Source organism: Cibotium barometz, chromosome 38, assembly GCF_041138505.1.
Source record: "Cibotium barometz isolate CiBa-2024 chromosome 38, ASM4113850v1, whole genome shotgun sequence".
NCBI classification, from domain to species: domain Eukaryota; kingdom Viridiplantae; phylum Streptophyta; class Polypodiopsida; order Cyatheales; family Cibotiaceae; genus Cibotium; species Cibotium barometz.
The window spans coordinates 21261925-21278097 of record NC_141083.1 but is presented as its reverse complement, the minus strand read 5'-3'; the positions used below and the strand labels follow the sequence as shown (position 1 = coordinate 21278097).

General features: G+C 42.6%; 1 protein-coding gene across 1 annotated transcript; it reads right to left on the bottom strand.

Moving 5' to 3' along the window:
- Nucleotides 1–14402: 14402 nt before the first annotated feature.
- On the bottom strand, nt 14403–15312 carry LOC147616466 (uncharacterized). Its single transcript, XM_086777537.1, has 2 exons — nt 14927–15312; nt 14403–14780 (listed from the first exon to the last, which is right to left on the bottom strand). The coding sequence occupies exons 1-2, from the start codon at nt 15132–15134 to the stop codon at nt 14533–14535; spliced, it is 456 nt and encodes a 151-aa protein (XP_086633663.1). The 5' UTR covers nt 15135–15312; the 3' UTR covers nt 14403–14532.
- Between the last annotated feature and the right edge of the window lie 861 nt (nt 15313–16173).

Sequence of the window (16173 nt, the reverse complement as noted above, 5' to 3'; positions counted from 1 at the left end):
GAGTACCTCCATATCGCTCTAACGGATGTTTATATGCTCATTGAAAATAATAGAGAGATCAATGACAGTATTGTGCTTACTTGTTTAAGGTGTATACTCTTCGCCTTTTTTTGAATGCTTTGTTATTTTGATTTCTTTTTCCCTTTCCTAATGTTTTTAATTCAATCTACAGGGTACTGTTGAAAGAGCTTTTTCGAGACCAGGCAAAGCAAGTATATATTTGTGATCCTTTGGTATCAACTATCGTGATTGACCTGTCGAGGTCTGACGAGAGAACCTTGCTCCTTATTTCCAGGGAGTTAGTCCGGGTACCTACTTTGTTGTGCTGCCATATATAGAGAAGTATGTATTTTCTTTGGATTTCAAGCTGTTGATGGTATTTAAGTTGTTAGTTGCATGTGTTAGGTTTCTTATATTTTTTGTTTACTTTCTCAATTTCAGAGGGCACTAGTCTGCTTGTTTGATAAATGTGGTGAAACGCCGGATAATTTTTATGAATAGCCTTCTCAGAATGCATGGACAGTCTAAATTGTAAGTCATTATACTTTATATCATTTGCTTCTTGCTTCCTAATTGTTGATTATAAGTCATTCTTTATATCGTTGACTATAGGGCATGTAAGAGGGTGATTGCATTGATTGAAACTCTATGTCCTGAATTGAAAAAGGATATAGAGTGGAAATTTCTCAACCAACCCATTCCTATGCAAAAGGATTCGCACTCTTGTGGGTGGCTGGCACATAGTCGCAAATTTCTGGAAGTTCCTCCTTTCCAAGTACACTAATTTTGACAGCTGTGTAAGTTTCTTGTGTCACTGTAATATAGAAGCAAACGTCTTTAAAATTCAGTTTTAACCAAAGATAAGTTATGAGGATAAAAATTCTCAACAATCTATTTTATTATTGCAAAGCACAATACTCACAAAATACAATAATGAGTAGGGCTCAATAAAAATATAGAATGCTTATATAAATATGAGCCAAGCTCAATAAAAATATATAATCTTTACAACGTTGTCTCTGGACATACAAAATGCCTCTAAGCGGTTTCGAGCTCTGTAGCCTCAGCCTTGGCCTCCTCCTTTGACTCAGCCTTGGCCTCCTCCTTTGACTTAGCCTTCGGCACCTTGGCCTCCTCCTTTGTCTCCTTGGTTGGCACCTTGCCTGCCTTGTCCTTGCCCTTGCCTGCAAATGAAAGCTTCCTCTTTGCCTTGCCCTTACCTGCAAATGAAAGCTTCCTCTTTGCCTTGCCCTTGCTTCCCTTCTTAGGGACTCCTTGTTTAAAGCTAAAATGCTTAATAGGGGAATGAAACGACATCTTTTTTCTCATCTTTGATGCACTAGTGCTAGCAACTAGTGGAAGTGGCGCGAGTCAGGGTCATCAGGCGTAATTGCATTATTGAGGATAATGTTTATTGCCTTTGCCCACACACTCCACAGCCAGAACTCATCTAAGAGAACGGACTACACGACAACATAAAAGTCAATTAGAATAATGCGGGATCTCTCATGAAATGAACATTTTGTAGAGTAGACACATGTCCATGTAGAACTTTTTCATCACATTAGTCATTGCTAAGATACAACAGTTCAGTACAAGTCTTACAATGACTTCTATTGAGCCTAAGTCCCTCAATACAAGACCTTTCTAATTCTGCACGAAAGATTTTTCCTCCTCTTCTTCTCTGGGTTGTTCATCTGAAGAATTGTTTGATGCACCTCTTTGGCTTCATCTATCAGTTTGTCTACATCTTCAAGGTCTTTTTTGAAGCTTTCAGATATTTGGATAGGTTGATTATCTGTATTCCCAACAGAGGAATAGGAGTCATCTCATTAGAAGAAACAGCTAAAATAGCTGGCCTAGAAACCTTGCTAGGAACAATCCTCTGATTAGAAGAATTTGCATCCATGGGCGGCTTTTGTATAGAGCTTATAAGTTGTAAGATATTATTTTCTCAATTCTCTTATGGACTAGTCTTTATATACTATTTTGGATGGACTCCGAAACCATCGACATAAAAAACCATGTGCTATAAATTTGTGTGCCACTAAACCATTTTGGAATAGGAACCCCAGTACCTACACTGAGCTGACCATTATTGTGCACATACAAGACAGCTTTAGAGTAAATTTGTTGAGTTATAACTTTAATATAAAAATCTAAATTCATAGCTATTACAAGATAAAAATTCATTGCTCAGTACATTTTTTTGAGGGCAAGGACTTTACAAAATTAACATACTTGAAGTAGCTTCAAAATTCACAAAATTCAAAATTCCCATTAATTGAGCGATATACCATCAACATCCCAATCGCGATCTACCAAGGTCTTTGGCTCTAGTCGTTTTCGAATCTTCCTATTGTTCACCTTGAATTGTGCTCTGCTAATACCCTCACCTCCCATGATATTGAGGTGCTCTCTAATATTTAGGAGGCTCCAATGTCTACTTGCACCTACAACTTTCACTACACCACTCGGCAACCGAACGCATATTCTTTTTCATCCACCGCTCATAATAGAAGCGTATGTGTAGTGTGGCACGAGCTTTGAGATACCGAAATGAGACACTAGATTCTACTATATTGCACTTGAATGTGTCATCCTTATGTATCCCTTCTATAGTCCTCCACTGGTCTCCAAGCAAGGCTACCATGTCATCACCTAATACCTTCTTGCACACAAACATGGTAGGTGTTTGTGAGAAACAAAATTGATTGAACATCTTGGCAAAAAGTTGTATTGGGCATACCCAACTAAGACTTACAGATTGAGAGGGCTTTGCAAACTTCAAAGACCCTTGTATATCACAAAGCATCTTTGATTTCATGACCATTATAGTCCAAGCATCTGGAATTGGCCATTCTATAGAAGATAGGGGTGGAGATGTGATTATCTGTAGCTTACCAAACCCACCGTCCTGCTTTGGCACCAAATAGGAGTAACGGTAAAAGAAGACCTTTTCTTTAAGAAGTTCTGCACTTGTTTTACAAGAAAACATTACCTGACCAATGTCTGCAATGCAATGCTTGAAATGTTTTGGTAAGGCTTTCCAATGGCTAATCCTCTACCATGTTTGAAGGAAAAATATCTTCAAACAAGAAATAAGTTGACTTAGATTGAAACATCTTTGTCAGAAAATCTCACATGCCCCTTTCTACCTCCTGCGATACAATTGTATGGAAATCGAATTTGTTGGGCGAAGATGGATATCTCGTGCTGTGTAAACATGTACCGTGGCCACTGTTGAGATATCAAGCTCGTCTAGTGAGGCGGTGGACACTGATGACCCGCTTGGGGGATAGGCCCCACACTTACACCACTGGCATAGTTGGTGAGATCTTGGGTGATATGCGGCCAGTGGGACGACAGGCTGTGTGACAGCCATTCTAGAGACTGGCATAGTTATAGCGCCAGCTCATTTAGTCGGGTTCACACTATAGAGAACCCGTGTATGTATTGGTTGAGTACCTTTCATATTATGTGTACTCTTATCTTGTATATGGTGTGTTGAGTGTTGAGTAGAGAAGAAGAAGATTTTCAGCCTCTCACCTTGTGTGTTCTCTATTAGGGTTTTGTGAGTGTGTGTGTGTGCTTGCAAGAGCTCAAGCTCTCTTCCCCCCTGCATCTTTTCATGGTATCAAAGCCTGGTTCATGCTAAGGGCTGAGCTGCAAGCAAGAGAACCACAGGAAGCGGTACGAGGGTAAGAGCTTCAACTACTCTTCCCTATTGTGTTGGTGACTACACCCTTGTCGGGAGCTCTACGGGAGGCACCGGCAAACGGTCTCTGATTGAGGAGCTTTCTTCGCGGGAGTAAAGCTATAGGGCAACTATACAGTCCTATCGGACCCTATCGGACTAAATTTTTGGGCCGAAAATGCGTTTCGGGCGCGTCTGGACCTCTGTTTTTCAGAAAGCAGGCGATTTCGAGCACTGCGGATAAGTCATCGATTCTGTGCAGAACTCTGTTTTAAGAACTGCAGGAAGACAGATTGACTGTGCAGACACTGTGGGTGCTGCAAAGAGGTCTACAGTTGCCATTGGATGTATGTATGCACATTGAAGTCACTGGCTGTGACATTTGAGAGTACTACAATACCGCTGTGTAGAAAATACAGTAGTTTGTGCAGAAAAACCAGAGTGCAGTTTCTGGTAAAATTGTGTGTTTGGCAAGATGTCGAATGATGGGATAACTCAGATTGTGGCTAAGAAGCTTGACAAGAATAACTTCTAACTTCCATGCTTGGAGGTTCAGGTTGACGAATTTCCTAATGGGAAAAGGCTATTGGAACTACATAGAAGGTGAGCATGAAGAGGCACCGGAGATACCGGATATAAATCCGACTGCTGCAGATGTGAAAGAGTTTAAAGACTGGAACCAAGGAGCCAGGAAGGTTATGTATTGGCTATCCATTAGTATACAGGACACCATGATTGGGCACATTCAGGATGCCAAGTCCCCCAAGGAGGCGTGGGACACCTTGGTAAAGCTCTATGAAACAAATACCAAGGCACGTAATATACAGTTGAAGAATGAACTTCATACTGTAGAGAAAAAGAGCATGTCTGTGAATGACTATGCGTTGAAGATAAAGGGTATTGTGGAATCCCTTGCATCTATTGGTGTGTCAGTAGATGATGATGACAAGGTGGAAGTCTGTCTACGTGGTCTCGGGCCACAATACAAGGCGTTCAAGACGTCCATTCAGACTCGGGAAAACATTCCCAACTTTACAGATTTGGTGTCTATGCTGATTATCAAAGAGAAGAGCTTGGGTGTGAAGACCAACAGTCTTCACAAAGCAAAAACAGTTCAGAGCAACAGGCCTTCTACACGAGTTCAGGAAGAGGACGAGGTAGAGGAGGCCGTGGACGCGGTCAAGGAGGTGGCCGAACAGGTAATCAGAATTATGGCCAGCAGCAGCAGCAACAACAGTCCCAGAATCAACAACAACAACAACAACACGCAGGTGGAAGAGGCAAATTCAGAGGCAGGGGGAGTCAAAGAGGCCGTGGTGGGGGAAACTGGCAAAGGCAATATAATGATGCACGTGAATGCTATTATTGTGGTAAGCCTGGACATGTGCAGGCAGAATGTTATAAGAAGCAGGCTGACATGCAAAATGGGAAAGTGCAGCAAAACAACTATGCATCCTCAAGCAGAAATAATGAGGATAATGAAAGGTTGTTTGTTATGCAGCATGTCATGAATGCCATGTCTGAAAATGTTGATGCAGCACAAAAAGATAATGTATGGTATGTGGATTCAGGTGCTTCGAACCACATGACAAGTCATGGGGAGTGGTTCAAGGAGATGAAAAACCCGGAAAGACCAGGTTTTGTGGAAACAGGGGATGACACTGCTCATCCAATTGCCCATGTTGGAGATGTGCCATTGTCTATGCAGGATGGCAAAGTGAAGTACCTTGCAGATGTACTTCATGTACCAAACATAACAAAGAATCTGGTTTCAGTTGGCCAGATGATTGAGCAGGGTTTGCAGGTTCGGTTTAACCCTGATGGGTGTTATGTTGAAGATTTTAAAGACAAGTGCAGGTTGGTTGCAAAAGGCAACAGAGTGGGCAGAATGTTTACATTGAATGTAGACATGCTTGAAATGAGTGCTGTGATGTTTGCAAATGGTTCAGGAGTTGTTGCAGACACAGACATAGGGCATAAAAGAATTGGACATATAAATGTGCAGAGATTGAAGTCTATGCAGACAAAAGGGATTGTGACAGGGCTGCCAAAATTTAAAGTGAAAGGTATGCAGAAAATATGTGAAGCATGCCAATTTGGGAAGCAAACAAAGCATGTGTTTCCACGTAACAGATATGTGAGCAGAAATGCACTAGATGTTGTGCATTCAGATGTATGGGGTCCTACGAAGACCATATCTATGGGAGGCTACAGGTATTATGTGACTTTCATTGATGACCACACAAGGAAAGTGTGGGTATATTTCATGAAAGAGAAGAGTGAGGTGTTCACTCACTTTCAGAATTTCAGAGTTTTGGTTGAAAAGCAAACAGGGAAATATGTCAAGTGCCTAAGGTCAGATGGAGGGGGAGAATACTTCTCCAATGAGTTCTCTGAATTTTTGAAGAAGAATGGTATTCGGAGACAGTTTACATGCAGATACACTCCGCAGAAAAATGGAGTTGCTGAGCGGAAAAACAGGCACATTGCTGAGATTGCGCGAGCATTGATGGAAGAGAAGAATATGCCGCATTGCTATTGGGCTGAGGCTGTTTCTACAGTAGTATACATCATGAACAGGACTCCAACTGCAGCCATAAACTCCAGAGGAGAGGTTTATTGGCAGAAAACCAGATTTGTCTCATCTGAAAGTTTTTGGATGCATTGCATATGTGCATGTGCCAGATGAGCTGAGAACTAAGCTGGATCCAAAAGCTGAAAAATGTGTGTTTATTGGATACTCCCTTGAGCAAAAGGGATACAGGTGTTATAACCCTGCTACACGTGAGTTGAGGGTAAGCAGGGATGTTGTCTTTGATGAGATGAGCAGCTGGTATGCTGTTGAAAAAGAAGCTGTCGGGGCTGATGTGAGTGGAAGTGTGGTTGCACAGAATACAGGTCAGCAATCACAGTCTTTGAGTGGACCAGGAGAGTCCTCATCTAGTGGGTCTGTTGATAGACCATGGAGTGGCAGGCTGCGTCATAATACCAGTTCTGCAAATGTGATTAGTACATCACGTAAAGGAAAAGAGAAAGTGGTTGAGCCCCTTGGTATGCCTGACATTTCTGCAGGGCATTCTCATGTTGATGGAGAGTCTAGTGGCTCAGATATGAGCCTTGATGAGGAACTTGGGATCCCAGCTATGAGAACACCTGGTGTAAAGAAGGCTATGGAAGCCATGAATGAAAAGCTGCGAAGATCAAGGAGAGTGAAGAACCCTGTTCAGAGATTTACATATGATGGTTATGTGGCACATCACTATGCATATATGGCAAAGGTTGTGCAGGTTGTAGAGCCCACATGCATTGATGAGGCTATTGGAAATGTGTATTGGGAGAAAGCCATGGACGAGGAGATGGATGCACTATATGGAAATGAAACTTAGGATTTAGTGCAATTGCCTGAAGGCAAGAAAGCCATTGGATGCAAGTGGGTGTACAAAGTTAAACATAACAGTGATGGAAGCATAAACAGGTACAAGGCTAGATTGGTAGCCAAAAGATATGCGCAGACATATGGGATTGATTATGAGGAAACTTTCAGCCCAGTTGCCAAGATGGCAACGGTGAGAGTTGTGATAGCAGTGGCTGCGTCAAAGCAATGGTCTTTACATCAGATGGATGTAAAGAATGCATTCTTGCATGGGGATTTGCAAGAAGAGGTGTATATGTTGCAGCCACCTGGTTATGAGGATGTGGGTCACCCCGAGCATGTTTGCAGGTTGAAGAAAGCCTTGTATGGCTTAAAGCAAGCACCAAGAGCATGGTCTGACAAGATTTCTGAATATCTTATCACTATTGGCTTTCATGTAGCCAATGCAGATTTCTCGCTGTATGTGAGACATGGTGATAAAGGAGTTGTGCTTGTCGTCATCTATGTAGATGACTTGATCATTACGGGGGACCATGATGCAGAGATCTTTGATGTAAAGATCTTGCTAAGACAGAAGTTTGAGATGAAGGATCTGGGGGAGCTCAGATATTTCTTGGGCATTGAGGTGATTAGGTCACCACATGGTATTGGATTACTGCAGAGACAGTATGGCTTGGACATGTTGTCCAAATATGGTATGACAGGCTGTAAGCCTATTTCTGTGCCATTGGATCAGAATGGCAAGTTGAGTGCAGATTCAGGAGAGATCTTGGAGGATCCTACTATGTATAGGAGCATAGTAGGAAGTTTGATCTACATGACGATCACCAGACCAGATTTGAGCTATGCTGTTGGGTTGCTGAGTCAATTTATGCAGGTTCCACGGAAACCGCATTTGGATGCAGTGAGACGCATACTGAGGTATGTGAAGTCTACTTTGCATTGTGGACTATTCTATGAGACTGGGATAGAGATATGTGTACATGGGTACACAGATGCTGATTGGGCTGGTAGTATCTCAGATAGGAGATCTACTAGTGGATTCATGTTTTCTTTGGGGAGTGTTGCTGTGACTTGGAGCAGCAAGAAGCAGCCTACGGTTGCTCTATCCAGTACAGAGGCCGAGTACAGAGGAGTTGCTATGGCAGCATGTGAGGTAGCTTGGTTGAGAAAGCTACTTGCAGATTTGGGTCTATCAGTGGATAGACAAGTTGTCATTTTCTGTGACAACATTAGCAGTATACAGCTGGCCAGGAACCCAGTCTTTCATGCTCGTACAAAGCACATAGAGGTCCACTACCACTTCGTCAGAGAGAAGGTCTTGGCAGGAGATCTTGACCTTGTTTATGTTAGCACAGAGGATCAGGTGGCTGACATCTTCACCAAAGCATTGGGTACAGAGAAGCTCCGCAAATTCAGGGCTTCGCTTGGTGTACATGAGATGGAGTTGAGCTCGAGGGGGAGTGTTGAGATATCGAGCTCGTCTAGTGAGGCGGTGGACACTAATTACCCGCCTGGGAGATAGGCCCCACACTTACACCACTGGCATAGTTGGTGAGATCTTGGGTGATATGCGGCCAGTGGGATGACAGGCTGTGTGACAGCCATTCTAGAGACTGGCATAGTTATAGCGCCAGCTCATTTAGTCGGGTTCACACTATAGAGAACCCGTGTATGTATTGGTTGAGTACCTTTCATATTATGTGTACTCTTATCTTGTATATGGTGTGTTGAGTGTTGAGTAGAGAAGAAGAAGATTTTCAGCCTCTCACCTTGTGTGTTCTCTATTAGGGTTTTGTGAGTGTGTGTGTGTGCTTGCAAGAGCTCAAGCTCTCTTCCCCCCTGCATCTTTTCAGCCACTAGTTTTCCATTGCTTGCCTTCTTGAAGCCTTGTAAACGACCTTTCCAATGGTGCTCCAGTACATTTCGCCGTCGAACTCGGTGAGGCCCGATTGCGGCAAGCTGTAAACCCAAGCGCTCTTACACGAAATGCCTCTCCCACCCAAGCACCATCATCGTCCTTCTTGTTATGCAAGGATATCTCCTCAATCTCGTCTTTTGGTCTTCTTGGTGCGGATTGGCTGAATGAAAGGCTTCAAATGCATGCCCAGATTTCGAAAAAGAAGGTATGCTTGAGGGTGAGTCTCAAGCTCATTAAGTGTCAACTGGACTTGTTCTGTCAATGTAGTGTGATTCTACTCTGTCGTCTTGGTAAACCTCCTACAAAGGCTGAGATAGGTAGGTGATTGCAAGAAGAGATTTTGCATGACAGAGTGGTGTCCAATGTGTTTTACTTAGGGAAAGGTTTTTTTAATGTGTTGTTCATCAAGGCACAATATATCTCAGAGATGTTCTTGAAGGCACCTCTCTTCATGGGCCATAGATTGGGGCATGTCTTCCCTTTTGATCCATTGTTTGTTGTGAGAAGGAGCCTTCAGGAAGCTTGCCCTGTTTGGGTGGAACCGATGCTTAGGCCGGCCCTTAGGGATTTCGCTAGAACGTTGGGCCCTGTTATGTATCTACCTAGTGAGACGACGCGGGGGGTAGACAAGGACAAGCTAATAGTTTGTGTATATCATGGAACACCAAGATAGAGACTCCGAAGTGAATTGAAATTGATCTGGGTGGTGAGTTAGGCAAGTTGGATTTCGGTCTTAAGTTGGGTTCATTCCCGGGTGTCTACTTTAAGTGTGGGGGACTTGGACACATTGCTAGAAATTGCGTCCAGGCTGGGTCTGAAAATCCGAAAGGTGAGGGAAAGCCATTCGGTGAGGTAGGGGCGAAAACAGTATTAAGGAGATTCAACCCTGTTGTTGCGGATCAAGGAGAAGAGGGGAAATGTAAAGAGAAAATTTTTGAAAAAGAGGAAGGGTCTTTGGGGGGGAAGTGGATTAAGCCAAAGGGGAAACTGAGTCTTAAACAAACTAAGGAGGAAGCTAGAAAGAGGGCGAGCCAATTAGGGAAGGTGGTCAGAGGGGAGAAATCTCAAGGGAGCCTAAGTCCTATTCTATATTCAAATCCATATAGCCCACTAGGTGAGGATGATAGTGGCACTTCTTCTGTGGAGAAATTTAATTGGCAAGTAGAAGAGGCTTGGAAGGAGATAGTGAGAGAGGGGCAGACTCAAGGGGAAGGAGAGGCGGAGGAGATGGTTCCCGTAAAACAGCTCTGACATGAGTTTTCGTAAAGGACTTTTTGGGTTGTACTTAGAATGTCAAAGGCATTAAAGTCAAAAAGAAAAGTGCCTTGTTTTGGGGAGTAGTTAAAGAGTGGGGGTTATCTATTTATGCAGTCCAGGAGCATAATGTTTTTGGGGCCAAAGCTCTAAGGAAGGAAAGATTTAGGGATTGGTCGGTGTTGTACAAGGGAGTGAATTTGGGCTATAGAGGTGTGATGTGTGTGATTAAGAATCATTTGAACCCTACTATTATAGTTAATCATGCTAATGGCAAGATTTTGGTGGTGGAATTTTTGGTCAATGGAAAGAAAATTTGGATAGTTCATATTTATGGAGCTCATAGTTATAAAATTAGGATTAGCATGTGGGAGTGGATTAGTAAGTTGAATGTTTTGCACAGCTGTATTATTTTGGGGGACTTTGATATGGTGGAGAACCGGACTGATAGGAGTGGAGGGAGCTCCTTTTGAGGGACAAGAGAAAGGCAAATGGGATGAGTTGAGAGGTAAAATGGGGTTGGTGGATGGGTGGTCTTTAGGGGATTGGAGGGATAATCTTGGGCATACATATTTTAGTCTTCAATACTTGAGTTCTTCCTCTAGGCTTGATAGAATATTCTTCAGTCAATTTGTTGCATGGGTACCACACACTTCAACGGTGGCTATTGATTTCAATTTAGTATTGTCAGATCATATGCCTATAAAGTGGAGTTGGGTTTGTGAAGATCTTGGAAGTGCTGTGTTGGAGAAGTTCCCAACCAGGAAGCTGAGAGTGAATAATATTTTATTAAAGGAAAAGCTGTTTGTTGAATACATTGAACAAGCCATCAAGAGGCTAAAAGCCAGAGGAACAGCTGCTGCTGCTGCAGGGTTATGGAGAAAATTTGCTAATGAGATGCAAGGGGTCATTAGGGCAATAGGGAAGCTAAGAGCTGAGGAAAAGATGCATGCTAGGAAAAACTGGAGTATCTGCAAAAGAAAAGACAGGTTAATGGGCTTACTGAGAAGAGGAAGCTTCTGAACTCTTTAGATGTCAGAATGCGTTGAAGCATGAGGAGGAGTTGGTTGGTAGAAAGGAATTGAATTGGATTAAAAAGAAAACATTTAGCAACTACCGATTTCAATTCAATATTGTCAGATCATATGCCTATAAAGTGGAGTTGGGTATGTGAAGATCTTGGAAGTGCTGTGTTGGAGCAATTTCCAACCAAGAAGCTGAGAGTGAATAATATTTTATTAAAGGACAAGTTGTTTGTTGAATACACTAAACAAGGCATCAAGAGGCTAAAAGCGGAAGGAACAGCTGCAGGGTCATGGAGAACATTTGCTAATGAGATGCAAGGGGTCATTAAGGCAGTAGGGACGCTAAGAGCTGAGGAAAAGAGGCAGGCTAGGAAAAATTGGAGTATCCGCAAAAGAAAAGATAGGTTAATGGGCTTACTGAAGAGGAAGCTTCTAAACTCTTTAGATGTCAGAATGCATTGAAGCATGAGGAGGAGTTGGTTGGTAGAAAGGAATTGAATTGGATTAGAAAAAAAACATTTAAAAACTACATAAAATTGGAAAATTTTCTTTTTAAGCTTGCAGGGGGGGGAATTGGTAATGAAGTAGTTGGGGGAGATCTTAGATGAAAAAGGGAAGAGGAGAGAGGGTATTGATTTGATTGCAAAAAAATGGGTTGAGTTTCTTGGGTCTACTCTTAGTCTTGAAGAAGATCACTCTCTTAGGAGAATTCAACCTGATATATAAGTTGATAGGGTTGGTCAATAGTAGTGTCAAGCCTGATAAAGCTAGTTGGCTTGAGAGATATCTTGACATTGACGAGTGTTGGGTGGCACTTTTGAAACTAGGAAGGGAGAAGGCCCCTGGCTGGGATGGTCTATTGAGTTCTTTATAGCTTTATGGCCCTCTCTGAAGGACATTGTTTGGGAAGCTTGCAAACAAGGCCTTCAAGACTGGGTACTTGGATAAAGATTTCAAGGAAGGTTTTGTAAAAATCATACCCAACCAAGTTGCTTGCAATAGGTTTGGACATTGGAGACCAATTACCTTGTTATACCAAATTTTAGCTAAGGTTATTGCTATCAGAATCACCCCGGTGTTACAAAAGGTAATATCTAAAAGGCAATATGGGTTCATCAAGGGGAGGTCGATTTACGATAATATATTTGCTACTATGCTAGGTAGGGATATTGCTCAAAAAACCCAGCAAAAATGTGTCATGCTTCAATTGGATTGGAAAAAGCATATGATAGAGTGCATTGGTTTTAGTTGTGCTAGAGTGATGGAGAAGTTAGGGTTTGGACCAAAAATGGCATCTTGCATTTTACCCTCATTGGGGGAAGCTTCTCTAATGTTTTGGTGAATGGTAGAATTATTGGAGGGTTTTCGATTAACAGATTTGTAAGGCAAGGTTGTCCTCTTGCCCCCCTATTGTTTGCTATTGCCTCACACCCACTAATTGTTGCTTTGGAAGATGCTTGCTCAAAAGGTACTGTCACTAGTTTAAAATTGAGGTTCAGTGACCAACTTGTCATCCAATGCTTTGCTGATGATTCATTGCTGTTTTTGAAAGCTAACAATGAAAATATGAGACAAGCCCTAAGCATTATCCAGGAGTTTGTAGATGCCTTTGGATCAAGATGCAATATACAGAAATCTAAGATCATCAGCCTCACTGAAGATAATGACTTTGATATGCAAGGGAGATTGTTAAAAGAGGATAAAATGTAAGACACCTAGGAGTCCCAGTTGGGGTTGATGTCACAAATAAACAACTGGTTGATTATGCCTTACACAAATTCTCAACAAAGATAAAGAAGTGGGAAGGGGTCAGAATTCCTTTCCATGATAGATTTGTGATTTGTAATACAGTGCTGAATGCTTATGTAATGTTTTTATGCCCTGCGTTAGAGTTTGGTAAAAGTCATTGGAAGAGGATCTTGGGTCCTATAAGGCATTTTCTTTGGAGAAATGGCAAAGACACTGGGAAAGCTAACTTGGTTGACTTGGGATAAATTGGCTATGCCAAGGAGTGAAGGGGGGATAGGCATTGTACATTTACCTACTCAAACCCTAGCAAGGGTGGCTTAGTTTCGTCCAAAATGTCTGTCTAAACATGAAACCTAGACTGTTATGATAAGGGAATTGGTAGAGGTTTCTCTGGGTGCTATCTAAAGGTAGTTGGCGAGGTTTGAGCTGGAAGGAAAAATTGTTATCTCATGCTCCTTTAAAAGTGACATTGTAAGAGGCTCAGTAGCAACTAGAAAGATGTTTTGAGTTTTAATGGTTTGGGATGGGGGCTATAGGGCCTCAGGGAATTCAATGCTTTTAGGTCTATGGTGGTCTCATAAATTTAACCCACCACTAGGCCTTTTGGATACTCATTCTGCAAACAAAGAGGTTGAATAATAGGCGTCTAAGAAAGTTAGTGGACTATTGGGATGTGATTGAGGTGGGTTGGAAAGAACTAGATCAATTACACCAAGAGTATGATTTCTCTACAAGGGAAAGGGTTTTAATGAGATAGGTGTTGATCCAGATTTAGGGGGGGATGGTTTTCCACTGCTTTTGATGAATCTTGTTGGATCAAAGACTGGGCTTGGTTTAATGGGGTTAAACTAATGAAAGGCTCAACTAAGGCTTTGTATGTAGAATTAAGGAAAGCGGACTTCAATGTGGAGTATTGCAACAAGATCTGGAAGGTGATCTGGAGCCCTAGCTGTTGGAAAAAGAAGTGCAAAGAATTGTGGGAGGGTTGGATTCCTATTAAATTCCAAGTGTTCTTGTGGAGAGTTTGCATGTGGGCTCTACCTATTGGAGTAAAGCTAATACAGAAGAACTTATCTAGTGGGCTGTTGCCCCAAGTGCAGATCTGCTTTAGAGGATGGTAAGCATGCTTTCTGGAGTCGTCCAGCTATCAGAGGAGCATGGGGGAAACTAATGAAATGGCCTTGTGACTATGGTGCAAACACTTCTTCCCTTGTACCAGGCATGGAGATGCAATTCCGTGAGATGACACAATTCTAATGAAATCTTCTACCATACAAATATACCAAGTATACAGGGACATCTGCACTAAAAAGGAGGTTAATCCTTCAAAAGCATATACCGAAGGGGCAGAGAAAGACGGACAACTCAATGAGACAACCGATGTCCGAAAACACAACCAGGGTTAATAGTTAAACCATGGATTAACAAAGAAGATATAGCCAAAGGTCCTTAAAACACCATACAGTTACATTACACACATACTAGCGCTCTTGCACTGCCTCTTCCCCCGCGTCTAGCGAGGTTTGACACAAAACTTCATGAGGCCAACGCGGCAATGTATGCCATCGCCGATGCTGCACGCGAAGTAGACCGGCTTCGTGTCTTTGAGTGTGAACGCATAGCCTGGGTCACCTTGAGTCGTGTTGGCCAGCAACACTGCTCTGTCAAATGAACACGCCTCATAAGCTTTCAAGCTATGGAGGCGGTGCACGTCGTGATTCTCTGGCATGCCGTTGTACACAGAGGGCTTGTACTTGAATACTGTATACAAGGCCACACACACACACACACACCAAGTATACAGACAAGTATGAGTGCCCAATTCCTTGCTCCATGACATGAAAAAAACATCCATTTGATTTATGCACAAATAGACACACACACACACACAGTGCCCAAGCCCTTACCCAGCGTATCGCCCACATGGAAAGGCCCTGCCTTCTGTGCCCAGGCGCTGTAGTTGTACCCAAAGTGCCAATGCTCCTCGCCGCCGACAATAATCTTGCGGCCGCCACCACCATAGTGCTTACGCCCGGCCTCGCCGCCACTGCTCATCAGCAGGATGAAGCAAGCCATCAGCTCAACGGCACCTGCCAATCTGTTATGGGAAGGCATGGCCAGGACTCACAAATCACTCTCAACTAGAGCCTCAGAGCTGCTGAAGAGCTTGATTAGAGGACTAGAGAAACAGATACACTCACGTGTATTTAACATATGGTGAGAATGGGGAAGGTCCGGGCTGCTTTTTTCTGTAGTGTGTATGTAAGACTCGGTGAAAAGGAGCGGGGAGTCGGTGCGTCAAGAAACTGCCACTCTTGTACAGCCACATACATTGACTATGCAAAAATGGTGTGGCAAGATAGGCCGAAAATCTTCTCCACCAATTCAACACCGATATGGCGTTGAAAATACTTTATGTTAATAAATGTCCCTTCTACACCGACCCATTAATAATTCCCACATGCTTAGATTAGTCAACATACATTGAGACTCGCCTTATACTAGACAACCTAGTCCGCCAACCTGTCCTCCCGACAAGGAGGATTGCATACCATGGAGGCAGGCCTTAATTTGTGGCCCATCGTGCACTCGTGCTGCTTGTTTTGCAACCATCATTCATTCAATATGCATGTCACCAAGGCATTGCCCAACAACCCTTGACAAACAATTGCATTAGGAATTTGTTTTTCCTCTATCACCTAAGTGCTTAAAGATGCAAGTGAAGTTTCAAGTTGACCATGTGTAGACTAAGGTCCTCAAATTGTATAACCATTAAAAAAAGTTCACTTTTCCTTGACCTCTTCTTATTGGGCACATTGTGCAAATAGTGTAGACCAAGCACTACATTGTGTGGGTAGACCCGTCTACAAAAAGAAAAAAGTACACATGTTATCTACTAATAACACTCAATAAAATGAGTACAAATATGTGGGCTTGGGCTTACTTGTCTTCCATGGGAAAAAACGTGCACATGTATATACATAGGAAGAAAACACACACACACACACACACATAATTGGTCTAAAAAGATCTTTGTTTTAGATCTCATCACCTTTCCCCAACAGCACGCCCCTTTATACAAATCCACTAGTGCATTGCCAAACATGGTATTATTTTCAGGCCATATTTAACACCTAATGCATTCCAAGAGACA